Here is a 25,010-nt window from a genome sequence, read left to right on the forward strand (position 1 = left end):
GAACTGATACACGTGGAGCGGCCACGTTGCGTGAGTTCTCAGGTGTTTGCCACAGGAAGCCTTTCCAGTCCGCCAACGGTGACCTTCTTTCTCGCCGTGACTCTATGGTGCTGCAATCTGTGCCGGCCGCCGAGCCCAAGCGGGCTGGCCTCAGGCAGCCTCTCTAGGCACTCGTCTCGGTGGCCATCTTGCCCGAGTGTTCTGAGCCGCGGAGTTGCGTCAGTTTCTCCCGGGTCCGAGCCTGGGACAGGCCCTTATTTGCAAGACTCATAAATAATTGAGTACCGGGGCTGCTCCTATTTGCATACGACTCGGCTTGTTCTGCCTGGACTTCCCACTCCCGTTTTCCACCGGCTCATGGATATTCATGAGGAGCTCTGGGGGCGTGGCCATGGGCGGAGTTAGGGGCGTGGCCCCGCCGGGACTCGCAGTGGCTTGGTCCCGCGGTGACGGCGGCGGCGGCGGCAGCGGCTGTAGCGGCAGCGGCGGGGACTGGCGTCGGGGCGCAGAGCCCGAGCCGAGCGGAGCCGGATCCCGGCGGAGCGCGTGAGTGCGCGGGGGCGGGTAGGAGGGCGAAGGAGGGGGCGGGGTCCGGGATGGGGGCGGGGGAGAGGCATGGAAGGAGTGGGAGCTATCCTGCCCGGACCTCGGGTTGAGGTGGAGGTGGGGGTCACCAGGAAAGTTTGCAGGGGCTGGGGGCGCGGAGGAAGCGGGGGTCGCGGGGGAGCTGGCGCGTGTGCGCGGGGGCGGAGGGTGCACGGTCTGGAGCTCGTGCTGGCCGAGCTAGAAGAAAGGGGGGAGGGGGCGAGGGCTTGAGGCGGGGCCGGGGGCGGGCGGAGCTGCTGGAGGGACCCCCGCCTCCCCTCCCCGGGCCCGCGCTCGCCCCCTCCCCCGGGTCCCTCGGCACGCCCCCAACCACCCCAATCCGCCCCCACCCGGTCCGCGTCCCTAGTCCCTCGTCTGTTCGCCGGCTGCTTCACAGCCAGCGCACAGGTCCTCCGCTTCTGCCGCCGCCGCCCCCTCCTCCTCCTCTTCCACCCTTTTCTCCTCCTCCTCTTCGGCTGCCGGCGTCCCCTCTGTGTCCAGAGCTCCCCACTGGGCCCCTTCAGACGGCCCCTAGCTTCGGGCTGTTCCGTCTTCCCATTGGCCCTCCCTCCTCTAGCAGTTTACGTGCTGCCCCTGCCGACCTCTCTGGCCCGGGATCCGGCCGGAGATCTAAGGGTCCGTAGGGGCGACTCCGTTTGCGCCGATGGCGCTCTGAGCCCCTGCCCCCCGGCCTGATGCTGCCCAGCCTCTCCCTAGCTCCTCTGGCGGCCTTTGCTCCCGGGGGGTCAGCTAGTCTCCCCCTGACTGTTCGGGGTCAGGAGTGCTCAGTGCTGCTGCGATTTTACAGCTTTTGGCTACCGTCTTGGTCACCTGGGTTTCCCGGCTGGGGCCTCTGAGCTTCTGCAGCCTCTCTCACCTGGGGAAGCTGAGCCCCCCACTTCATTGCTGCAGCCCCTCATACTGCAGAGGTGCCCGGCAGGCCTCCTGGTGAAAGGGTTTTCCGGTTCTGGGCCAGTTTGTCCCCATTTCTAACCACCCACACCATGTCCCTTGAAATAATGTTCAAGGACAAGGAAACAATCTTGTGTTTTTTTTAAATTTTTTTTTTCCCTGGAGTGTGTGCCCCTCCCCCATGCACACTCGGACTGGCTCTGCACAGTTATCACCCACCCACAGCCAGCAGTGCTCCCTTGTAGTTGGCTGACCAAGGAATTGACGGTCCTGGGTTTCTCTTTATCCCCTTCGCGGTTTCTCTTGTCTGAGAAGCAAGCTGGGGCAGGGTCAAACGTGAGGGGTGGCTGGGTTTTCCAGGGCTGGGCCCCAGGGGTCCTGTCTCAGGATTTGGCACAGTCTCCCCAGGCCAGCTGGAGTGGGTGCTGAGGAAGGCACTCCCCTTGCAGGTGGAGAGGCTTTGGTTGTCCTTAGGGCTGTGTGCATACCAGGTGATGGGAAACCTCCTCCTGCCTTTGGAATGAGAAGGGCAGGTCTCTGGAGCCTGGGGTGGGGCAGGGGGGTCTTGTGGGTAGGATGGAGCCAGAATGGGAACTGAGGAGGTGGTGGAGTATCTGAGGAGCAGATGACAAGACAAGGAGTGAAGGAATGGTCTGGAATGCTGGCAGCCTGTGGCCTGGAGAGAGGAGGAGGTAGTTAGTTACCAAGGATCTTAGCTCATTGGTGACACTGAATGGAATCATGCTAACACCGGCCAACATTTGCTGGCTACTTTTTACCGGTTAGGCGTTGTGCTGTTTGTATGCACCGTCTCACAGAGGCCTCCCATTAGCCTCAGGTACACCGTTTTTCACATGGGGAAACTGAGGCTTAGAGAAGTAAGCAGTGTGCCTAATGTCACCAGCTGGGAAGTGGTAGGGCCACTCAGCATTTGAATCCTAGTGTATGAGACCATAGAGCCCCTGCTACATACAGATTTAGAGAAGAAGCACCGTCTGGTCCCTGCCATAGGACTGTGTTGCTTGGTTTAAAATTTCTTCTTCTGTCCCCCTCCAAATCCCTCAGGCCAACCCTGAGCTGGCAAGTGATGCCCAGTATCCCTATTTTGTAGGCTGTGGCTATCCCACCCCCACTGCCTAGAAGGGGGAACCCCAAGGAGTTTTTCCCCCAAGCCACCCCACCCCCTGGATGTTCTCAAGTCCTGTCCCATTCTCCCAGCCCAGGCCTGGGCCGGCTCCTCCTTCCTCTTGGCGAGGCTCTGGAAATCCAGTGGGAGGCCATTGCTATGGCAACAGGACTAGGCCCTGGCTTTACCTCATCAAATTCCAAGCTGAAGCCAAAGCGATTGAGAAATTAAAGAAAAAAAAATGTATTCCAGATGTTTACTTTTTATTCCTTATTTTTCCGTGTTTGGATGAGACAGCTTGGAGGGAAGGCGGGAGTGGGGCAGGGATGTGGAAGGAGGAGGGGGAAAGATGGGGGAGAGGGAACCACTCCCAGCTGCAGGAGGGGGGAAGGAGGGTGAGCGGGAATGGGGAGGCAGGCGGTGGGGCGGAGCCCCAGGTTGGGGAGGAGCGGGTTTTTCCCGTCTCCCATGAGGTGATTCACGGAGAGACCTCAGACTTCATGGCCCTCTTGCTCTGCCCCTGAGTAGATACCTCAGGCAGGGCTGCTGGCTCCTTAGGTAAGTGGGGTGTCTTAGCTTGCCAGAGGGAGCAGCAGGCGGGTCCCTGAAGCTCCAGGACTTTGGGATTAGGAGCCTGGAGTTTAGAGAGTAGTCTGGGAAGAGTGGAGGATACAGCTGCTGGGGACCTCCCTTGACCTTCCCCAACCCCCTCTGAAGTTCCCGCTTCCTGTCCCACACTTTGTCTCTGCTAGAAGTAGGAGACTTCTCTTAGCTAAGCCTACTGCCAGTGCCCAGCCCCTTTGCTTCTCAATCTCTCTCTCTCTTCCTGGGTCTCCAGCCAACCAGCTCACAACCTCTCTGCTCCCCAATTCTCATGCAGGTTCTGCCGCATGTGATGAAAGTGTCTGCTCACAGGGAAGGCACAGCCATGGCTTCCCCACCGCCCCGGGAGATGGAGGAGGAGCTGGTATCTGCTGGCTCGGAGCCAGGTGCCTATGGGTGCAGGGTGGAGCAGGGTGGCTGGGCGGAGTGTGGGAGGGGCAGCCGCTGAACCCCAGCTCTGTCTTGGAGGGGGTGGGGGAGTGAGGGCAGGAGGCATGCTGAGGATATGCAGGATGAGTTATGAAGGTTGTCCGCTCCTCATGAGACCTTTCGGAAGTGTTTGAGATCCTAGATCCCCAGCAGAGGAGAGCAGACTGACCTTTGAGGTCAAGTGGGTTAAACCATGTGTTTAGCGGGGGAGGACAGTGAGGTCTTGGGGAGAAATGGCCTGCATCTAGGGGAGGGTTTGAACCCAGGCCTCCTGGCTCTGTCTAGACTCCTTTCTGAGGCTGAACCCAGTGAGTGGGTGATACAGGATTCTATGAGAAGGGCCGTGGACATGAGTAATTCCAAGTCTTTTACTTGGCATTGGAATGCTTTATGTAGAAAGTAGGTTTCTGGTCTTGTTTTTTTTCCTGTAGCAGATCTACTTCTGTTTGGCTTAGGTCAATAGTAAGTTTGCATTCCTGATCACACACCAGATGACAGCAGGGAGGTGGCCTGGGTGTGCACTCTGGTGAGGGGGGTGGTGGGGAGACAGAGTGGGGAAGCTGAGTGTCATTCACTATGGGTGGTGGCATAGTAGAGTATCATGTCAGGAGAGGACTGGACTGGGGACATGGTGGCCCGGCTGCTTGATGTGGGCAGGCTGGCATCTGTTTATTGGCTCTTGTTCATTCATTTGTTTGTTCATTTGAGAAGAACACGTGCGAGGGTGCAAAATGGGGTACAAGGAGAAATAACACGCCAGCTGGGCCCTTAGGTAGCTGTAGCTTGTAAGGGAGTTGACTAACATTTTTGAAATTTGGAGTTGGGAGAAAATGCTTCTGAGATGTATAGGAAAAATCAAGGAAGGCTTCCTGGAACAGGTGATATTTTGACTTACACCTAGAAGGTTGTGAACATTCTGAGTTCTTAGGGTGGGAGATGAAGTTCTGCTTCCTGGTTCTTCTGACAGCTCCCCAACCAACCCTTTCCTTTTGGTAGGTGACCCTCGGGCCAAACCTCCTGTCAAGCCCAAACCCCGGGCCCTGCCTGCTAAGCCAGCCCTGCCTGCCAAGCCCAGCCTGCTGGTGCCTGTTGGGCCTCGGCCTCCCCGGGGTCCCCTGGCTGAGCTGCCTTCTGCCCGGAAGATGAACATGCTGGCAGGACCCCAGCCCTATGGTGGCAGCAAGCGTCCCCTTCCCTTTGCACCAAGGCCTACAACCGAGGCCTCTACTGGAGGAGAAGCCACTCGAGAGACTGGAAAAGAGGAGGCTGCGAAAGAAGAGGTGCCCCCTTTGACACCCCCAGCCCGATGTGCTGCCCCAGGAGGTGTGCGGAAGGCCCCTGCCCCCTTCCGTCCAGCCTCGGAGCGCTTTGCAGCCACCACAGTGGAAGAGATCCTGGCCAAGATGGAACAGCCTCGGAAGGAGGTCCCTGCCAGCCCTGATCGCCTTTGGGGCTCTCGCCTCACCTTTAACCATGATGGCAGCTCGAGATATGGCTCCAGGACCTATGGTGTGGCTGCAGGTCCCAGGGATGAGGACGGTGGGACCCTCTCCAGGGGGCGGTCCCAGGAGGGGCCAGCAAAGTCTCCCAGCAAGTGCCAGGAAGAGCACCACAAGACCCCTGAGGAGAGGTAAGGGGTGGGAGGCAGCCTGGAGGGACACGTGGGTAGCCTTATCTGGGACTGTGACCTTCACATGTAGCTTAGTTTAGGTTAGTGTTCTGTGAGCACAGACGACCCTGGTCTCAGTCACAAAACATTCCCCCTGTAGACGGCGTCATCGTTAACGATGTTCTTTTTATGATTGTAATGCTGTTTACAGAGTGGACGAATGTTCACGGTGGAGTTCAGATGTAGCACAGGGAAGTTTATTTTTAGGTCTTTTTATACTGAGTTGAATTTTGCCTCCTTTCATCAACAGCCGCGCTAGTTAGCGAAGAGAACATTAGACCTGTTTTACAGATGTGGAAACTGAGTCTCTAAAGTGACTTTTCAGGGTTCCTCAGCACGTACAAGATAAGACTGGATTTGAATTTACGTCTCTTTGAGACCACAGCATGTTGTCTTAAGTGTGGCTCCCACCGTGGGTGGAGCGGCATGCAGGTGCTGGTGTGCATGTTGGGGGGGAACGGGGGGCAGTCTGTCCGCGAGGAGGAGTCTCATGGAACAGATAAGTCGTGAGCACACCGTGATGCCTGGCCAGCAAGTGGCAAGGTGCAGAGGTCACGGCCAGGTCTGCTGTGTAGGCTTCCCTTCTCTGGAGTTGGTGCCAGTGTAAAGGGAAGGCTGGCTGGGAGGTGCCCCTTGGGGTGGTGGGCACTGCGCATTGGAGGAAGAGGCTCCCCTCTTGCTGCTCTGAAGGGCAGGGCTGCTGTGGTGTGGGCTGAGCCCCAAGCTGAAGGCCTCTGGCCCTACCCTGCCCTCCAGCCTTGCCCTTCTCTCACCTGAGCCTGCCTGGACGGTAGGGGCCCCAATTCCCCCTTCTTTGTTCCAGGCTTCTGGGAGGTCACACCCCTGCCCTCGGTCTGCTCTCTGGCTTCCTCCCCTTCCTTGCTCTAAGCAGAACTTAAGAGGAACAACTTCAGCTTTGGAAAATCACTCCCCCCCCCCCCCCCCCCCCCCCCGGTCCTCCCCCTGCAATCCTTCAAGAAGTATTGGCAGGGTGGCTGGGACCAGCTGCATTCTCCCTGGCTGGAGGAAGACGTTAACCCCTTAGGGGCTAGGGGCAGGAGGAGTTATCTTTCGGGGAACCCATGAGGGTTCTGGGTATGCAGGGTTCTTCTCCTGAAGGAGAGGGTTGTGGGGGGGCATTTAACCCTTGACGTGCGGGAAGGGAATGGGGACTGTCTCTCTGGGCACTTTCTCTGTGGAAACTGCACCGCATTTCAGTCTTCAGTGATTCCAGGTAGGGCTCACTAATAAACGGCCTGGGGCAGGGGGCTAACTTTGGGTAGTGGTAAAGTCATTCACGCAGACTCTCGATCCACTCTCCCCTTGTCCTCAGTGAGGGGCTGCTCTATTCTGTGCCTTCATTTCCTGTCTTGTTCCCTCCCAGGAATGCCCCTTTGGATGTGGCCTTCAACGGTGACGTGGTTCAGCCGGCCAGCTTGGACCCACCTGCTGATGTGAGTTAGCCTCCTGTTACAAATCAGAATTCTGGTATTGTTTTGTATGTTTTAAAGATTTTATTTATTTATCTGACAGAGAGAGAGACAGCTAGAAAGGGAACACAAGCAGGGGGAGGAGAGCGAGAGGGAGCAGCAGGCTCTCCGGGGGCCTGATGCAGGGCTCGATCCCAGGACCCTGGAATCATGACCTGAGCTGAAGGCAGAGGCTTAACGACTGAGCCACCCAGGCGCCCCAGAATCCTAGTATTTTAGACCTAGAAGGGTCACCTGAGATCATTTGTGTAAGCTCATTGTAGTTCAGATGGGGACACTGAGGCCTATGGAGGAGGTGGCTTGCCCCAGGTCTGGCCCCGGGACTCCGATTTCTTGACTCCCAGGCCAGCGTTCTTGATCACTGCGGTGGTTAAGTATGGTTCAGGCCGTGAGACAGTTTGTTACGAACAGTTACAGTATCTATAACTGATGAGCTGTCTACCCGGATGTATCGCAGGATCAGTGACTAACTTAGTCGTTGTGATGACTCGGGCTCGTGGGCGCTCCTGGTCCCGTGTGAGGTGTGCCGATGCCACAGCTCACCAAGGTTAGGTGCCCACGGGCTGAAGCAGCCTCTGAGGTCCCTGATTCCACTGTTCTCCCTGGCTGGGCTGCCTTCTTGGGGTTTAGAAGAGGGGGGTTTCCCGTTTCACCCCCACTGTTCCCCACAGCGTGCTGAGAGGGTAGTTGGGCTCACCCTACTTTTCTTTTTTTTTTTTCTTTAAAAGATTTGATTTATTTATTTGAGAGAGAGAGGGGGAGGGAGAGAGCAAGCATGAGAAGGGCAGAGGGAGAGAGAGAAACAGACTCTTCACTGAGCAGGGAGCCAGGTGTGGGGCTCGGTCCCTGGACCCCAGGATCATGACCTGAGCCAAAGGCAGACGCTTAACCGACTGAGCCACCCAGACGCCCCACAGCCTGCTTTCCTAAGTAACTGATATCCCTTCTTGCTCACAGAGCCCTTGCTAGCCAAAGCTGTTTCGTCTCCCCCACAATGGAGACCTGACCACGTTCCCTTGTCCATCTAACAAATGTTTACTGAGCACTTCCCATGAGCTGGGTGCTGGGGACATAGCAGAGAACAAGGCTCACACTGTCCTGCTCTCAGGGAGCTCACCTTCTAGTGCAGGAAGGCAGACACGAGCAGAGGCCTCCCTGGGAACCTGCAGATGTTGTGTGTCAGACAAGTGCGGGAGACCTGTAGAGGCAGAGAGCTCTGGGCTGAGGGTAACTGGGGAGGCCTTGGCGCGAAGGTAAGGGAGTGAGCTGCCTGGGTGTTTGGGCAGAAGGAACTGCAGGTACAGGGGACTTGGCACCTTCCTGGCTAGGAAGCCAGGACACCTGGATTACAGTGAGAGAGGAAGCAGCTGTGCGCTTGCGAGGTGTGACAGGTGATGGGTCAGATGGCTTGGAGCCTCACAAGGCACTGGAAGGGCATGGGCTGATGGGAGAGGAAGAAGCCATTGAGGGCTGTGGAGGAGAGCAGTGACGTGCTGCTGGCTTGGTTGTAAAGAGTCGTGTTGGTAGTAGGGAGCTAAGAGCAGCAACAAGGGCCAGTTGGGGCATAATCCAGGTGGGAGATGATGGTGGCTGGACCCTGGGGGCCGACTCTGGTGGGGTTGACAGGTGTGATGTGGACGTTTCAGGTGGCTTGCTAGGAGAGTGAGCCAGCGCGGGGTCACAGACGACGGCAGGGCGTTTGCCCTGTGCAGTGGAAGGGTCAGGTTACCATTCCCTGAGACGGGGACTGGGAAGGGTGAGGCAGGATGGGGGGTATGAGGAGTTTGCTTCTGGATTTGTTGAGTTTGAGATCCCTCTTAGACATCCAAATGGAAAGGAGGCAGGGACAGCTGGGTAGTTGTTGGCATACAGGTAGCAGTTAAGATGGCTAAGGTCACCAGGAAGGTTAAGGTCAACAGAGGCGCAGGGGAGGTAGAGAGGGCAGAGGGCCCTGGCCCCTGGTGTAGCAAGGGAGACCTGGAGGGGATCGGGGATGGTGGAGTCCTAGAGGTCACATGGAGCCAGCAGCCAGCTTTGGGGCTGGACAAGAGTGTGATCCACTTTTGGATGCTGCTGCCAGGGCAAGGCAGGTGAGCCCTGGGAATGGGATTTAGCTATAAGGAGGTCACTGGTGACCTTGACAAGAGCGTGAGCTGGCGTGGTGAAGGGAAAAGGCTGTTGGGAGTGGGTTCGGGAGTGAATGGGACGAGAAGAACTCTCTGGATAGATTAATGAATGTAGGCAGGACATTCAGGAAACTGGGTGGTAGCTTCAGAGAGAGGCGAGGTCAAGACTGTTTGTGTTTTTGAAGACAGAAGAAATGAGAGCAGCTTGTGTGCTGATGGGAATGAGTCGGTAGAGGAGGAAAGATCCGTGACGCAGGAGGGAGAGCTATGAGCGGGGACAGCTCACGAGCCTAGAAGGGGACTACAGTGCTGTGCTCACGTGCAGGTGGTGAGGTGTGGGGGCTGGCAGCTGAGGGGGGGCGGCAGAAGCATTGCTTGGGAGTGTGGGCAGGGGAGGGGAAGTGTTGGGGGAACCGCTGGGCACTGGAGACTCATCTGAGGTCCTGGAGGTTCGAGTGCAGGTCAGGCTGTGGTGAGACCCAGCCTTCTGCTTGCTCGCTGGTCTGTAGGCACGTCCCGCCCCAGGTGTGGCTGCAGGGAGGTGGAGATCTTGGATGGGTGGGTCAGGAACAGAGAGCCAGGATGCACAAGTGTTGCCTGTGTGGCCATTGAAACCACTACCGATTATGATGGGTGGCTGGTGCTGGGGAGGGGGGCTGTGATCCGGGACCGGGGGCTCTGCAAGAGGCACTGCAGGAGGGGTTGTGGGTGGCAGGGTTTAGGAGCAAGCGGTTGAACACTGGAGGTGTTTTTTTGTTGTTTGTTTTTCTTTAAGATTTATTTATTTTAGAGAAGGGAGAGAGCATGACGGGGAGGGGCAGAAGGAGAGGGAGAGAGAAAACCCCAAGCAGACCCTCCACTGAACACAGAGCCCCATGCAGGGCTCAGTCCCAGGACCCTGAGATTGTGACCTGAGCCGAAATCAAGAGTCAGACACTCAATCTACTGAGCCACCCAGATCGATGTCCTCCTATCCAGAGTTTTGTAGAAAGGAGGGAGGATGGAGGGACTGGAAGGGGCTTTGAGAAGAAAGCAGGACCTTCCCCTGCCCAGGCTGTCAGGGATGTGAGAGAAAACACTGCATTGGAGAGTGTGGAAGGAGAAGTATGAGCCCCGGGGAGGGCAAAGGTCAAAAGGAGCAAGGCTTCCTTCATTGTCTAGGGACAGGCCAAGTGAAGTGGCAGGATGCGGGGATGCCAGGTGCTTGATGCCCCCTCTGCCTCTTCCTCCTCTCCCGGACCTCTGTCCTGTAGCTTCCGTTATTTCTGTAAGTTTTATCCCAAGAGGCCATGTGTTCAGATCTTATTTAATTCTGACCTAATTCTTTGAGATGGATGTTGTAGCCCCAGCGTACAGAGGGGAGAGCTGAGGCTCTGAGATCCCAGTGACCACCATGGGCAGGACATATGGCTTAGGAGATGCAGTGCCCGGGACTCCAAGGCTTGTGCTTTCATGTCCCTTGGTGCCTTTTCCTGAATCCCGAGTGAAGGCCTGCCTGCCTCCTGGGGTAGTGGATAGTTCTGGGATCTGTGGACATGCCTCCCCATAGCTGCTCCGCCCGCTGGTGGTTTGGTCTCGCCCTGGGCTGGCGGACCTGCTGGAGCAGACCCCCGCCCGCCCAGATGGCAGACTCCCCATTTTCCCTCGCCCTTTGTCAGGCCAGGGTTCTTGACCCATGGACCCTTGATCCTGAGATGAGCTCTAGGGTGGGTGGGAGGGAAGATAGGAACCACTTGGAATGGTATGAGTGAGGCTGTGCATGTTTTCTGGCGAGAGGGCCTGGGGTTGGTCTGTGAATCTTAAAAAGCACAAGATTTTTTTTTTTTTTTTTTTTTAAAGTAAATCACTTTTGGCATCTTTCCTAGCTGTCCTGAGAGGCCCGCCTTCCTTCTCTGGTCTGTGGAGTGAGAGTGCGAGAAAGCAGCTGACCTGGGGTCTTTGTGGGGCTGGCAGGGGCCTCTTCCCCAGCTGGGCAGTGAGTAATGGCTCTTGACCTTTCTCTTGCAGATCTCCAAGTCCTGGGATCCCTCGAGTCCAGGCCCTGCCTCAGAGAAGGGAGGTTCCACCAGCTCAGGCCTCCCCGCTGAAGTCTCAGGCCTAGCCCCTGGGTCTCCCCGACCTCGCTCACCTGATGAGGGTTCTCCCCGACCTCACTCACCCAAGGAGGGATCTCCCCAACCTCACTCACCCCAGGAGGGATCTCCCCGCCTTCACTCACCTGATGAGAGCTCGCCCTGCCACTCTCAGCTTCCAGAAGCCCAGAGCCCTGTGGTTTCTGGGCCCTCCCCCTGCCTCCCTGTGACCCCAGCATCCCCAACTGTAATCCTGCCCGATGAGGGTCAGAGCTCCTGCTGCCCCCCAAGCTCAGGGCTCCCTGTGATGGAAGCCCCAGAGGCCCCCACACCTGGTAGTCCAGCCTTTGAGAAGGTCTCAGGCCCGGAGCAGCCGCCAGCTACCTCTGCTCAGCCCCTGATGGAGGGGGGTGAGTTGCTGGATCTTCCTCGGACGTTTCCAACTGGGGATGTGGTGGCCCAGGGTGACCTAGACCGTCCCATCGGCCTGGCCCAGCGCCGATTTTCTGAAGGTGTGCTCCGGCCTCCCGGCCAAGACCAGGAGAAGCTGGGGGGCTCGCTGGCTGCCCTGCCCCAATCCCAGGGGAGCCAGTCTGCCCTGGATCGTCCCTTTGGGAGTGGGACAGAGTCCAACTGGAGCTTGTCACAGTCCTTTGAATGGACCTTCCCTGCGCGGCCTTCAGGTCTAGGGGTGTGGCGTCTGGACTCCCCGCCTCCCTCCCCCATCACTGAAGCCACTGAGGCCGCCGAGGCCGCCGAGGCTAGTGACTGGGCTGCATCCAGCAGAGAGGAAGGGGTGTCCCAGCAGGGGCGAGGGGCCCAGTCAGCTCCAGAGGGGCCAGGAAGGCCTGGTTCCTGGGTGCAGGTGGATGATCCGGGCATCTCCCCAACCCAGAAGGCGGATGGGGAGAGTCAGCCACAGTCCCCAGTTCCCCTCAAGCCCTTACCAACACCAGGGGGCACACCTGGAGTGGCCTTGTCACAGGCAGAGGAGAGGTATGAGGAGCGGGAGCCCCTGGCTGGACAGGAGTCCGTGCTCCCTCTGGCCACCAGGGGGGCCGCTCTGCCCGTCCTGGAGCCGGTCCTGGGGCAACAGCAGCCAGCATCCCCCGACCAGCCCTGTGTCCTCTTTGTTGATACCCCGGACCCCCAGCAGGCATTGCCTGCTGAGGAGAAGGCCATGACCTTGGTCCAGGCTGAAGCCACCCAATCTAGGACAGAAGGTCGAGACCCCTGTAGCGTGTCCCCCGAGCCTGCAGGCCCTGACAGCAGCTCCCGCTGGCTGGATGAGCTCCTGGCCTCGCCACCACCTAGTGCGGGCAGCGCAAGGCGGGGAGCTGGATCTGAGACCCCGGCAGCCTGCTCCGAGGTGAGAATGGGGGCAGAGGGAGGGTGGGGGGCCCTGGGGTGGAAGCCAGGGCTTGGGTGGGCTTTCTTCCAGTGTGTGGATTTTGTGTGTCAGGAGCTGGGATATGACCATGAGGCAGGCCCCTAGGGCTGTGTCCCTCCCACCCCACCTGCAGAGCTGGGGGACCAGAGGCCACGGGCCCGTAGGAGCCGTCCTGCTAACGTGCCTTAACCTCTGAGCGTCAGAGACCTTTTATGATCAGAGCATTTGCTTTTTAGGGTCGGGCCACAGGTAAAACAAGATGTGGAAAGTGCCCAGTGCTTGACCCACACTGAGTGTTCAGTCTGGCTTTACCGATGGGGTTGTGGAAGGCAACCTAGCACAGACATTTAGTGCGTGGGCTCTGGAACCAGACTGCCTGGGTTCTCTGCTCTTTGCCCAGATGTAACCTTGAATGAGTTACTTTTCTGTGCTTTGGTTTCTGTGTCCGTAAAATGGGGGTGACGACGACGAGCTCTCCCTCACGTGGCAAAGACTAGAGAAGCCGTAAACACTAAGGATGGCGCAGAGTTCATCATGAGTGTCTAGCAAGTGTTGGCTTTAAGAATGCCCCTATCCTTGAGCTCAAGACTGGCCTTCTAGGCAGGAAGTGGAGGCCCAGAGGAGGCGGAACCTTGTGCGGGGTTAACCCAGCGAGTTGGTGGCTGGGCGGCGATCAGAGGGCCAGTTCCCTGGCCAGTGCCCTTTCCCTGCCAGTCTGCTCTGAATTCAAGGGCTGGGGTCCAGGTGGTTTTTGAAATGTCTTTTTCAAGGCTAGCCAGGCCGGTAGGGGCGGGGCTGGAAGCAAGGCGGGGCCAGGCTGCCTCTAGGGGTAGGGGTGGAGAGGTGGAGGAGGAGGAGGAGCAGGAAGGAGTTAAGACCCGGCTGGCTCCTGGGAGGTGTGTCTGTCCCGGGCTCTGGGTGACTCAACTAGCTTCTGGGCGGGGCTGCCAGAGCGGCAGCTGCCGTGGAGGGAGCGGGGCCAGCGCCAGCGGGAGCCAGAGTTGTTGGACAGGTCCAGGCGAGGGGAGCGGCCCAGCCCTGTCCCTGAGCCCGGCCGCACCCAGCAGCCCGCAGCCCGGGGCGGGCTGGGGGCAGGGGCCATGGCCGGTCTTGGGGACCGGGAGCCCAGCATGTCTGTGTTGGAGAGGCTGTTAGCCAATGCGGCGCTGAGGGATGAGGCTGGCCGGCTCCGCGGCCCGGAGCCCAGGGCTCCCCCGCCTGAAGGAGTGAGTCGGGGTAGGGGGTGTGGGGTGCAGGGAGCCCTGGGCTGGCTCTTCTCCCATGGCAGAGGCTGTCCCTCCTGTCTTCTCCAGGGATGAGGCGAGGGCTAGGAGGTCTTTCTGGGAAGGGCTAGGCAGAATGGGCGATTTTCATAGGGAGGAAGGGTTGAGTAGGGCCAGGGGCAGAGTCAGACTGTTCCATGGAAAGGAGGTTGTGGAGGGCCTTTGAGTCTTGATCGCTTCTAATAGAAAGCAGATACCTTTCACCGCCCTGTGAAGACCACTCTAAGCTGCCTTTCTCTTGGCAGTTAGCTGAGTGTTGCCCAAGGGCTGTAAACATGACCGTGGGATCATTGATTGTCCATATCGGGTGCCCCTTTTAAGCCAGGCACTATGCTGAGGTTTGGTTTAAACTATCTTGTTTAATTCTCCCAAACCACTCCATGCAGTAGGAATTCTTCCCATTTAAGGGTGAGGACCCTGAGGCCCAGAGTGATGAAGTGTTTCTCTCAAGGTCACACAGCTGGGATCTAAACCCAGGCTTTCTGTTACCAGAGTGGGGCTCTCATACACTGGGCAGTGCTGAGTCTCATTCTGGACTCCCACTGTGATGGACTCTAAGCATTGTTTGTGTCTTTTTTCCCTGATTCCTAGGGACTTCTTGGCTGGGCCCAGAAAGATCTGCAGAGTGAATTTGGGATTGCGGCAGATCCACCTCCCAGCAGTTTTAGTCCTTCCAGCTGGTCCCAGGACACTTCTCAGAACTATGGCCTTGGGAGTGCAAGCCCTCGAGGGGACCCAAGCCTTGGAGAGGGAGACTGGACTAGCAAGCGTGGGCAAGCAGCAGGGGAAGGGAGTGCCAGGGAGTGGGCCAACAGGTGTGGTATTGGCCAGGAGGACGTCGAGGTGGCCAGCCGGGATGGGAGTGGAGTGTGTGCCCCTGGGGGCCTTTCCGCCCAGGACCGGGTGATCGGAACACCAGCCCAGCTTGGTACTCAGCAGAGTCAGGAGGCAGATGTTCAGGACTGGGAGTTCAGAAAGCGGGATTCCCAGGGCACTTACTCCAGCCGGGACGCGGAGCTCCAAGACCAGGAATTTGGGAAGAGAGACTCACTTGATGCTTATAGCAGTCGGGATGTATGCCTTCAGGACTGGGAATTTGGAAAGAGAGACTCTCTGGGTGCTTATGGCAGCCAGGATGTAGATGAGCAGAGCCAGAAATTGGGGAAGAAGGACCCGGTTGGCAGGTACGGCAGCCAGGATGCAGATGGGCAGGACCACGTTGGCAGGTACGGCAGCCGGGAAGCAGATGGGCAAGACCACATTGGCAGGTACGGCAGCCGGGACGCAGACGGGCAGGACCAGGAGTTTGGGAAGAGAAATTCTTCACTCGGCACCTTTAGCAGCCGGGTTGCAGAGCAGCCAGATCAGGATTTCGGGAAGAGCGCCTGGATGAGGGACTACAGCAGCGGCAGCCCCCAGGACCGAGGCTTCGGGATGAGAGCCCTGAGTGCCGGCTTCAGCCCCGAAGAAGCCCAACAGCAGGACGAGGAGTTTGAGAAGAAGGTCCCAAGTGGCGGAGACGGTCCGGGCGAGACCAGCAGGGAGGCAAGCCAGCCTGAAGAGAGAGAGTCAGGGAGCCTCTTTGGCCCTAGCACCTCCCAGTCCCAGGACGGGGCAGTGGGACAGAGAGACCAGAGCAGCTGGCGTGGTGGAGGTGCCGGCCAGGAGGCAGGGGGCCAGAGGCTGGCCGATGCTGGCCAGGAAGACAGGCGAGGCTGGGCGGACAACTTCAACTGTGGTGTTGTCCCCCAGCCGGAGGCCACCTTTAGCCCGGGGCAGTGTGATTGGAGTGGCGACTTCTGCTTGGAGGCCTCAGAGAGAGGCCACCAGTTTGGCATCATCGGTGATGACCGGGCAGGCGGTGCTGTCCTCAGCCCTTCTGGCCAGATCGCAGGTGGCCCCTTTGTGCCTCCGGAGAAGACCCCGACTGGGCCTGTGGACTGGACCGACCCCGACCAGCTGGGCCTCAGGAACTTGGAAGTGTCCAGCTGTGTGGCCTCTGGGGGCTCGAGTGAGGCCAGGGAGGAAGCTGTGGGACACATGGGCTGGTCGGACAAGCTGGGCCTGAGAGATGTGGACCTGGCTGGCCATTTGGAGGCTGGAGGGTCGGAGGAGCCCAGAGTGATTGGGGTCGGGGAGAACAAGGACTGGACCTCCAATGTCGGGGGCAGGGGCAGAGATCTGGCTGGTGTCAGGGAGGTAGGGAGCCCCAGCCAGGCCAGAGAGAGTGGCGTGGGACAGACCGACTGGTCGGGTGTGGAGGCTGAAGAGTTCCTTAAATCAAGGGAACGTGGGGTGGGACAGGCAGACTGGACACCAGACCTCAGCCTGAGGAGCATGGCCCCGGGGGCAGGCTGTAGCCCCAGAGAGCTTGGGGCAGGCCAGGTGGACTGGGGTAGCAGTCTGGGCCTAAGGAATTTGGAGGTGCCATGTGACCTAGAGTCTGGAGGTTCTCGGGACCAACGGGGATGTGGAGTGGGCCAGATGGACTGGACTCAGGACTTGGGTCTCCGGGACATGGAGCTCTCGGGGGCCCCAAGTGAAGCCAGGGAGCATGGGGTGGGAGAGGTCAGCCAGTGCCCGGAGCCAGGGCTCAGGGACCACAGCGCCTTGTCCCCGGGCCTGGAGGCCAGAGAGCTGGGGCCTGGAGGAACAAGTGGGCCAGAGACCCAGGGTGGAGGCCACTCCACACCTTCCCTGGAGACGCGTCCTGAAGATCCTGGGATGGAGACAGGAGAAGCCCCTGGCTTTGGAACCAGGTAAGGGAGCCCCATCCCTGGGGTGGGGCAGGGGGAGGTGTGGCAGCGGAAGGGCGTGGGTCCCATCTTCGGGTGGATCGTTGTCCACAGCATCTGTCCCGCAGGTTTCCCGGCCCAAAGCTGTGGGGCTTCCTGGAACATGAATGCTTTCACAGGCGTCGGCAGGAGGACTGGGCTCTGTCCACTTGGCCTGGGCCGCTCCAGGTTAGGAGTGGAGGACAGTGGCGCTTGTTGTTTCTTGCAGAGATTAGGAACTCAGTGCTTCTTGCCTGCCCTGTCTTCAGGCCCAGAAGAGCAACAGTTTAAAAACCTGAAGGTCATAGGGCTCCTCGCCCCATGATCTTGGCCTCCGTGCACAGAGTGACTGAAAGGGAGCTTTCCAGAGGAACACACTAGTGGTTTTACGAGCCAACCACGGCCTGTCTCAGGGATTTTTATGTTCTGGAACCAGCTGAGGTGATCTCACACCTGGAAAGGGGGCTAGAAAGACATTGCATCTGTTCTGTTAACATTTCCTGTTGGTTGAGATTTGGTGTTATTCTCTTGACTGGGTAGAAAGTTACAACTTTCAGAAGAAGCTAGAGCGGGCGCCTGGATGGTTCAGTGGGTTAAAGCCTCTGCCTTCAGCTCAGGTCATGATCTCAGGGTCCTGGGATCGAGCCCCACATCGGGCTCTCTGCTCGGCGGGGAGCCTGCTTCCCCCTCTCTCTCTGCCTGCTTTTCTGACTACTTGTTATCTCTGTCAAATAAATAAAATCTTTAAAAAAAAAAAAAAAAAGCAGCAGCAGCAGCTAGAGCTTCTCACTGGGCAGTCAAGGGAGAGGAGAAAGGGAGGCATTGAGTGGGGGCCATGTGAGTGGAAGGAGCTGTTAGTAGTGGCAGGGGGCGAGACGGACCCGGAAGGGTCTAGAGGGAATGGTGGGGGGTGTCAGCCAGTGGGTTGGGAGAGGCATTGGGTGAGAAGGAGCTAGAGAGAGGAAGGCGGGCAGAGCGCAGGGAGGTGCCGAAGGCTGTGGGTTCACAGGACGGGGAGCCCAGAGGCTCCTGGGATCTTGGACGAATTCCTGGATGTCTCTGAGCCTCACTTTGTAAGGTTAGCTTCAGGAAGCTTTCCCATTCCTAGTGCCCGGGACCCTGCTCCGCTGGGCCCACCACTCCGCTGCCTCCCTTACCTCGCTAGCCTTCTCAGCTGCCCTGTGCTATGGAAGGGATTTTTACCATCTCCAGTCTGCACGTAGACAAGGGATGTGACCTGCTTACAGTCACAGAGCAGTGCTTCCTGGCTGCAGCGTCCTAAACGCTGTCTGGTGTGGTCACAGTGCTCGAGAGTCTCAGACCGCCAAGGAGTGGGACCCCTTGGTCTGCCTTTCCCCTCTGCTTGGGTGGCTCTTAAGAAAAGAACAGGAGAGGCACCTGGGTGGCGCAGTCTGTTAAGCCTCTTCAGCTCAGGTCATGATCTCGGCGTCCTGGGACTGAGCCCTGCGTCTGGCTCTCTGCTCTCAGCAGGGAGCCTGCTTCCCCCCCCCCTCTGCCTGCCTCTCTGCCTGCTTGTGATCTCTCTCTCTGTGTCAAATAAATAAATACAATCTTTAAAAAAAAAAAAAGAAAAAAAAGAACAGGAATATCTTTCCCTTTGTTCAGGACTGGAGTGGGGGCTGCCAGGAGGGGACTGGACTGGCTTGGGGAAGAGGAAGAAGTTAGGAGTGGAGAAGGAGTCCTCAGTGCTCAGCCTGCTGAGCTTGTCTCTAGCCTGCCTTTAAGACGCTCTTGGTTTCTGTGTCGTCACTCTGGGGAAGGCTCCGGACTCTGGCCACGTAGGAGACCTCGAGTGTTTGTGCATGAGCACGTGCTGGCAGGTGAAAGCACAGGACTAAGGAAACCTGTTGACCTTTCTCTAGGGCAAGGTTTACCAGATTTATTTGACTAATATCCAAGGAGCTGGTGTTCTGGGCATCTGACTTAGGGAAATCCTACACCCTGGAAAATTGCTCTTGATGGGAAATTTTGGGGAAGGCCTTGAGGATAGCTCACAGTTGTCTGGGTTTGGGTCCATCTGCCAGGTTTAGGTCCTGATTCAGCCACCACCTCTGTGACCTTGGGCAAGTTCCTTCTCTTTCTCAGGGCCTCCTATTTCTTGTCTGTACCTCGGGAGTAATTTACTACCCCTACTCACAGGGTTAAGAGTTGCGGACACACATAAAGCGTTAGAAACCTGCCTGGCACGTGGTGATCGCTGAAAAAAAAATGCTTGCTACTTGTAATTGTATGTGTTTGGTCTTTTTGTCACGTCTCTGTGTGGGACAAAGGTACCCCTGATGGCAGGCAGTCCTTGGCTGGAATGCTGTCCAGCATAATTGTGGTAAGGACAGCACGGGGATGGGTGGGTCTCGGGGAGAACTCAGGCCCCTCCTTTGTGTCTAGGGCTACCTTTTCCTCGTGGGAATGGCTCTCTTGGTTCCCCCGAGAGCTCATGGACTGACCTCTCCTCTCTGTGGCCTCCTGGTCATCTTCTACCCCTCCCCTGGGCCCCAGTGACGTGGAGACCTCTCAGTCATTTTGGGGTCTTCATGGAATCTCCACAGAGGTCGAGGTCAGACCCCTCATTTCATGGGTGGGGAAACTGAGGCCTAGGGAGGCAGTGTGTCTTGCACAGGTCCACAGCTGGCGATTACAGGCTCCTTCATGTTCCCTCGGGCCCCAGCCTTGTTGTCATCTCTCAGGGCACATTTCCTGTTTTGCTTGGTCCAGGCCAGCTGCTGCCCCTTTAGGCACCTCATTCTAGCTGTAGGCTTAAGCCTCCCTCATTTTGGGTCTTGGGGCCTTGAGTACCGGCAAGCTGATTGTGTGCACATCTGCTTCACACCTTTCCCCAGCTCTGTCCCTGGAATGGTGGTGGGCGTGGGGTGGGCTTGGCTCAAGTCCTGACCCTCAGGAGACCCTATGTCCAGATGGGTGAGGGGTGTAGATGGTGCAAGACAGAGCAAGTCCCCAGGCCAGGAACCTGTGTTGGGGATGATGATGATGATTATTATTTTTTAAGGGTTTTATTTATTTACTTGACAGACAGAGATCACAAGGCAGAGAGAGGAGGAAGCAGGCTCCCTGCCGAGCAGAGAGCCCGATGCGATGCGGGGCTCAATCCCAGGACCATGACCTGAGCCAAAGGCAGAGGCTTAACCCACTGAGCCACCCAGGCGCCCCAATGATTATTTTTTTAAAAACAGATTAAAAAGAAAAAAAAAGATTTATTTATTTAGAGAAAGAGTGTGGGCATGAGTGGCAGAGGGGCAGAGGGAGAGAGAAAATCCTCAAGCACATTCCCTGTTGAGTGTGGAACTGGACGTGGGGCTCCATCCTAGGACCCCGAAGATCCTGACCTGAGCCAAAATTAAGAGTCAGACGCTCCACTGACTGAGCCACCCAGGTGCCCCGATTATCCTAAAAACTTACAGAAATGTAGCACGGTGCTAATGGGTGTGCTGGGCACACATTTCCAGCATGTTGCCAATAGACCCAGTGAAGAATGGGTCTTTTATGGTCCCCGTTTTGCCAGAGAAGGAGCTGAGGCTCAGAGTGGACAAGTACACGGAGCTCACATCTGTGCCTGTGGCCACACCCAGCACAGGTTCCTGACTGTGCTGCTCTCCTGCTTCCCTGCCAGGGAGGAGTTCAGGTTATAGGTGTTCTGGGTGCTCAGAGGCAGGCAAGCTCTCCCAAGATGGGGTTGAGCCCCACCAGCAGGGGCGATGCACGCCACATTGCCCAGTGCTCTTCCTACCCTCCCCTCGTTGTGGCCACCCCTGGGGCCCACTGAGCTCATCTGCTGCCCTCTGCCCACGTGGCTGGGAGCCCGGCTTGCTCCGGGTGTGGATCTTTCCATCCACCCATCCGCTGTTTCACATCCCCTTAAACTCTGCAGGCCAGCCCTTGGCATTGTGTCTGCCCCACCCCAGGGAGAGGCCGTGGGCTGGGTGGGGGTGCCGCCCCTGCCCCCTCCCTCCCGGCCTCCCTGATTTTCAGCTGCAGGGTGAGCTGGCATTGGCCCCCATCCAGGGCTGCTCCTTTCGTTCAGCTGCCTTGCTGCTACCTCCGCCTCTCCCTCCCTACCCAGAGTGCTTTCATTTCCATCTGTCAGCAGCTTGTGGAAGGACAGACTGACACATGTTCTCTCCTGCCCTCCCCCCTTCCGCCCGCTACTGACTCACCTGCCCCACTCCCCTCCCCTTCCAGTCCCTTTGGCAACTCTCGAAGGCCTGGCTTCCGGGCCCTGGCCCTGCCAGCCTTTCCCACGCCCGCCCACCCGCCGCCCTGCGCGGCATCAGTGTGTGGGGGGTGAGGGGGCTCTGCTGTGCTGTGGGGGCAGGGTTCTACTGGGCCCTTGAGGGAGGTGTATGGTGAGTTTGTGCAGGGTGTGTCCCTGCTTCAGGGGTGGCAGCCGGCCAGCACACCAGCTCGCGGTGTGAGGCATGCGAGTAGTGTGTGTGCTGTGCTGCGTGTGTTCGTGTCGTGTTTGAGGGACTGGCGGGCAGGAGATGCACAGGCTGTGTTGAGGTGCAAGGTGACCCAGCGTCTCAGTCAGTGTGCAAATATTTGCTTAGTCCTGCTCCTCCTGGCCAGGCCCCGGGTGCAGGTGCTGGGGGCACAAAGGCCAAAGGGACCCGTCTTTGCCCTTGAGTTGCTCACAGACAGGCTCTGAGGCAGGGGCTGGTCCAGGTGGGAGCCCAGGGCATGCAGGGCTGCGGAGGGGAGGGGGCCAGAGGGGAGAGGGCCAGCATCCGATGAGGAACTGAGCGGCAGGGAGAGTGGAGGGGCAGTGTGGGAACTTTCCAGGCGCAGGAACAGCTTGTCCACACACACGGCGGTCTGCGAAGGCCCGGCGTGTTTGGGAGTCCCTGGCTCTTTCATGAGCCTGGGGCATGGGGAGGGCTGCTGTGGGGGCCGAAGGCTGAAGAGCTTGCACGGCCAGATGGGCCAGTGCCTGGCTCATCCCGGGGAGGGTGACCACCCAGGCAGGTGCCCTTAGAAGGGGGACCGTTCATGGCAGCCCCTAGCAGCCCCGTAACTGTGTAGCAGTATAGCAGTGGTAACAGTTGCTGTCAGTGATGGGTACGCGCTGGGGGCTGGACACTGGGCTTTGCGCTTTGGTTCCTATTCCATTTCCCAGCGACTCTAGAATTAGAGGACCCCAAGGCTTTGGTAGGTGGACGGAGTCATCCAAAGCCTCAGTAAGTGGCAGACCTGGGATTTCAATCTGCCAGGCTGCCTACCTTGTTCCCTCTGTGCTGTGCTATACTGGGCCCTGACTGTGTCCTTCAGGAAGGAGTCTGGGAAAGCCTGGAAATGTGGGAGAGGGAAAGCGGGGGGCACGGATACTGTGGAATGGGCTTTGCGGGAGAGAGATGGGGCTTCACGGGTGACCTTGTGCTCTGGTCGGTCTCCATTGCAGTCCTGGCGGGTGCCCGGCCCGCTCCCCGCCCTCTGGCTCCCAGGGCCTGCTGGAGGAGATGCTAGCTGCCAGCAGCTCCAGGGCAGCAGCCCGTAGGGAGTCAGCAGCCTCGGGCCTCAGGGGCCTGTTGGAGGAGGAAGGAGCCACAGCAGGTGCTCACCAAGGGGAGCCCCCGGAGCCTAGCGGGGACCCACTGCCTTCCTGGAGGCCGCAGCCAGATGGTGAAGCCAGCCAGACAGAAGAGGTGGATGGCACCTGGAGTCCTTCAGGGGTCGGTCAGGGCGAGCAGGGCCCGACACGGCCCCCTCGGCGGCCCCCCCAAGGCCCTCCTCCCCGCTCTCCCAGTCAGGACTTCTCCTTCATTGAGGTCAGTGCAGGGATTGCCCAGGCCAGTGGTTGGGCTGTTGGGGGGCCTGTGGGTGATGTAGCCGGAGCCTCGGCCCTGAGCCGTGTCCATCAGGGAGCAGGAAGTGGGTGACTGGTGAGTCCTGTGAACAGGGCGCTCCAGGTGGCTGGAGGGATCTGCTCACAGCCTGCTGCTGTTGAGGGCTCCTGCAGGGTGGGGCAGGGCCACGGGACAGCAATGGCAGTGATGTTGCTGTTGTCCCAAGCAGGACACCGAGATCCTTGACAGTGCCATGTACCGGAGCCGCGCCAACCTGGGGCGCAAGCGAGGACACCGGGCCCCGGCCATCCGGCCCGGGGGCACCCTGGGCCTGTCCGAGGCAGCAGACTCAGATGCACGCCTGTTCCAGGACTCTACGGGTAGGGCCCCTGTGCTGTTGGGTGATGTCCGTGGCGCTGTGTGGGGGCCATGCAGGGGAGGGCTGGTCGGGCTTGCGTTCTTAGCTGAGCCCCCTCTCTGGGCCCTTGCAGAGCCACGAGCTTCTCGGGTGCCGTCTTCAGATGAGGAGGTGGTGGAGGAGCCTCAGAACCGCCGGACGCGGATGTCCTTGGGCACCAAGGGGCTGAAAGTCAACCTCTTCCCTGGCCTAAGTCCATCAGCCCTAAAGGTAGCATCTGATCCTTGAGCCAGCACATCAGCCCCTAGCCACCTTGTGTCCAGCGTTTTTTTCCATCTGTCCATCTCTCCACCCATCCCTCCATCGCATGGGCCCTTCTTCCCATTCCTCCTGTCATTTTGCGCTCCACTGAGGGGCCTGCTGGCCTGTGCTGTGTGCTTAGTGGGATGGAAGGAGTAACAAGGCCTTGTGTCCTAGAGCTTCATGTGGGGCGGAGGGCAGTGGGGGGGTGGGGACACAAGCCATGTCTCTGATTAGCTCTGGTGGAGGCAGGGGAGGTGCTTAGGTATCACAGGGGAGGTACAGATAAGGGCTAGGCCTGTCGGCGGGGGAGGGGAGATTATTTCCTAATGATCATATGGTGTGAGATGGGAGGGTATATTGGGGAAGGCCTCATGTAACTATTTGATCTTGGCTTTGAGGCATATGTAGGAGTTGGCTGTGGACGGTGGGGTGATGACAGGGAGGTGTTCTTGGCAGAGGGAACAGAGTGAACAGATACAGGGCTGGGAATTCACCACCGGCTTTGTCCAGCCTAGGTAGTCTTAATTCAGTGTAGCAAAATCTACCTGAGCACCTGCTCTGTGCTGAGTGTGGCTCAACTCTTGGAGGCTTAACTTCAAGTGACTTCCCATCCATCTGGGTAAAGGACTCCAGAGGGATCTTTGCTGGATTCTGGGGATGGTGTACTCTTGGGAGAAGGCCTTGCCCTCTGGGAATCCTCCTGCTTGTTCCTCTGATGTCTCTCTGCGCTTGGGTTCGTCTCCTAGGCTAAACTGCGCCCCCGGAACCGCTCGGCTGAGGAGGGGGAGCCTGCAGAGAGCAAGCCGAGCCAGAAGGAGCCCGCGGTGCAGCGTTCCAAGTCCTGCAAGGTCCCTGGGTTGGGGAAGCCCCTTGCATTACCTCCTAAGCCAGAGAAATCCTCAGGGTAGGTGACCTCGCCTGGCCTCCGTGGGTGGGCCTCAATTAACTGTGTGAAATTGGCACTTCTTCTGGTTGGAGGGTGGGTTTCCCTCCCCACCACTTCCTCACTTTGTTCACGTTTCCTAAGGTTTGCCTTGTGACCTTTGCTCTGTGTCATCTAGGTCAGAAGGATCATCACCCAACTGGCTACAAGCCCTGAAGCTGAAGAAGAAGAAGGTCTGAGAAGTTCTCGAGGTAAGAGCAGGTTCCCTGGCTTGGGCTCTGTCTGGGGCTCACGGGTGAGCAGGGCCTGACCTGGAAAGTTCAGGAGACCCCATACCACCTTCTAGGCCTTTTCTGTCCCCCTTTCTCTGAGGCAGGCCAGTGGAGCTAAGCTCTAGGAACTGGTGGGTCCCTTGGCTCCCCTTAGGTTTTGTCCACAGAACAAGGTGTTGTATGGGCTGGGATGGACGAGGAGGAGGGCTTCCATCTTGCCTTCCTCCCTGGGCTCAAGGACGGTCCCCATGTGCTCCTGGCTCCATGGCTGACCCAAATGGGGTCAGCCAGCCCTTCTGGTCTGGGACCCCTTGAGGTACTAACCAGGCTCAAGGGCCCCAGCTGGGACCCTCCTACCACTCAGTTCAGCTGGGGGAGCTGGCCTGGGAAGCCCAAGCTGAGGCAGATCCTCTGTCCGCCATGGTGTCCCCTCCTGACCTCTTCCTCCCCGCCCCCTTGCAGGTCCTTCCCATCTGGCAGTCTCAGGCAGTGCCCATTCCTGTGGGGTCCCCGGCGAGGAGATGGCTGGAGCCCCACCAGGCCCCAGGCTGCAGCCTCTTTCCCCTTCCACGTCTGAGGAGCGTCTGGGGAGGCACATTTATGCACTTTGTATCCCCTCCCTTCCCAACGTTCCCCCCCCACCCCCTTCCCTCCTGACCAGATTCAGGCATTCGTGGTTGAAGGTTTTGGTCCCTCCTCCCTCGCTGTCTTCACACCTTCCTCTCTGCTTCCTCCTCCAGCCTCCCTCGGGTTTTCTTTTGATACCAATTTATAGCATTTTTTATAAAAGCCTTTGATTTTTGTAATGGGCGGAGCCCTGCCCCAGCCCCAGCCCAGGCCTTCCTCCGTCCTGCCAGGTGCCCCACAGAGACCAATTACATTTTGCCACTTGAAACAATAAAGTTTTTTGGGAATTGGT

General features: G+C 58.4%; 1 protein-coding gene across 2 annotated transcripts; it reads left to right on the forward strand.

Annotated features, from left to right (window-relative positions):
* Window positions 1–390: 390 nt before the first annotated feature.
* TNKS1BP1 (tankyrase 1 binding protein 1) lies at window positions 391–25,010 on the forward strand. Of its 2 annotated transcripts, none has more exons than XM_046014933.1 (12): window positions 391–546; window positions 3,504–3,612; window positions 4,652–5,285; window positions 6,709–6,778; window positions 10,948–12,381; window positions 14,277–16,444; window positions 21,891–22,257; window positions 22,505–22,655; window positions 22,767–22,903; window positions 23,683–23,840; window positions 23,998–24,070; window positions 24,554–25,010. In XM_046014933.1, the coding sequence occupies exons 2-11, from the start codon at window positions 3,519–3,521 to the stop codon at window positions 24,056–24,058; spliced, it is 5,274 nt and encodes a 1,757-aa protein (XP_045870889.1). In that variant the 5' UTR covers window positions 391–546; window positions 3,504–3,518; the 3' UTR covers window positions 24,059–24,070; window positions 24,554–25,010. The 2 variants fall into 2 exon arrangements, with proteins under 2 accessions (XP_045870889.1, XP_045870890.1); XM_046014934.1 differs by lacking the exon at window positions 391–546 and adding an exon at window positions 3,037–3,181.

Source organism: Meles meles, chromosome 8 (genome assembly GCF_922984935.1).
Source record: "Meles meles chromosome 8, mMelMel3.1 paternal haplotype, whole genome shotgun sequence".
In the NCBI taxonomy this organism is placed as follows: domain Eukaryota; kingdom Metazoa; phylum Chordata; class Mammalia; order Carnivora; family Mustelidae; genus Meles; species Meles meles.

Coding starts and splice junctions, on each gene's coding strand:
- TNKS1BP1 (XM_046014933.1), top strand. CDS start 3,519: ATGAAAGTGTCTGCTCACAGGGAAGGCACAGCCATGGCTTCCCCACCG. Junction 22,258..22,504: donor AGGACTTCTCCTTCATTGAG/GTCAGTGCAGGG, acceptor TGTCCCAAGCAG/GACACCGAGATCCTTGACAG. Junction 22,656..22,766: donor CCTGTTCCAGGACTCTACGG/GTAGGGCCCCTG, acceptor GGGCCCTTGCAG/AGCCACGAGCTTCTCGGGTG.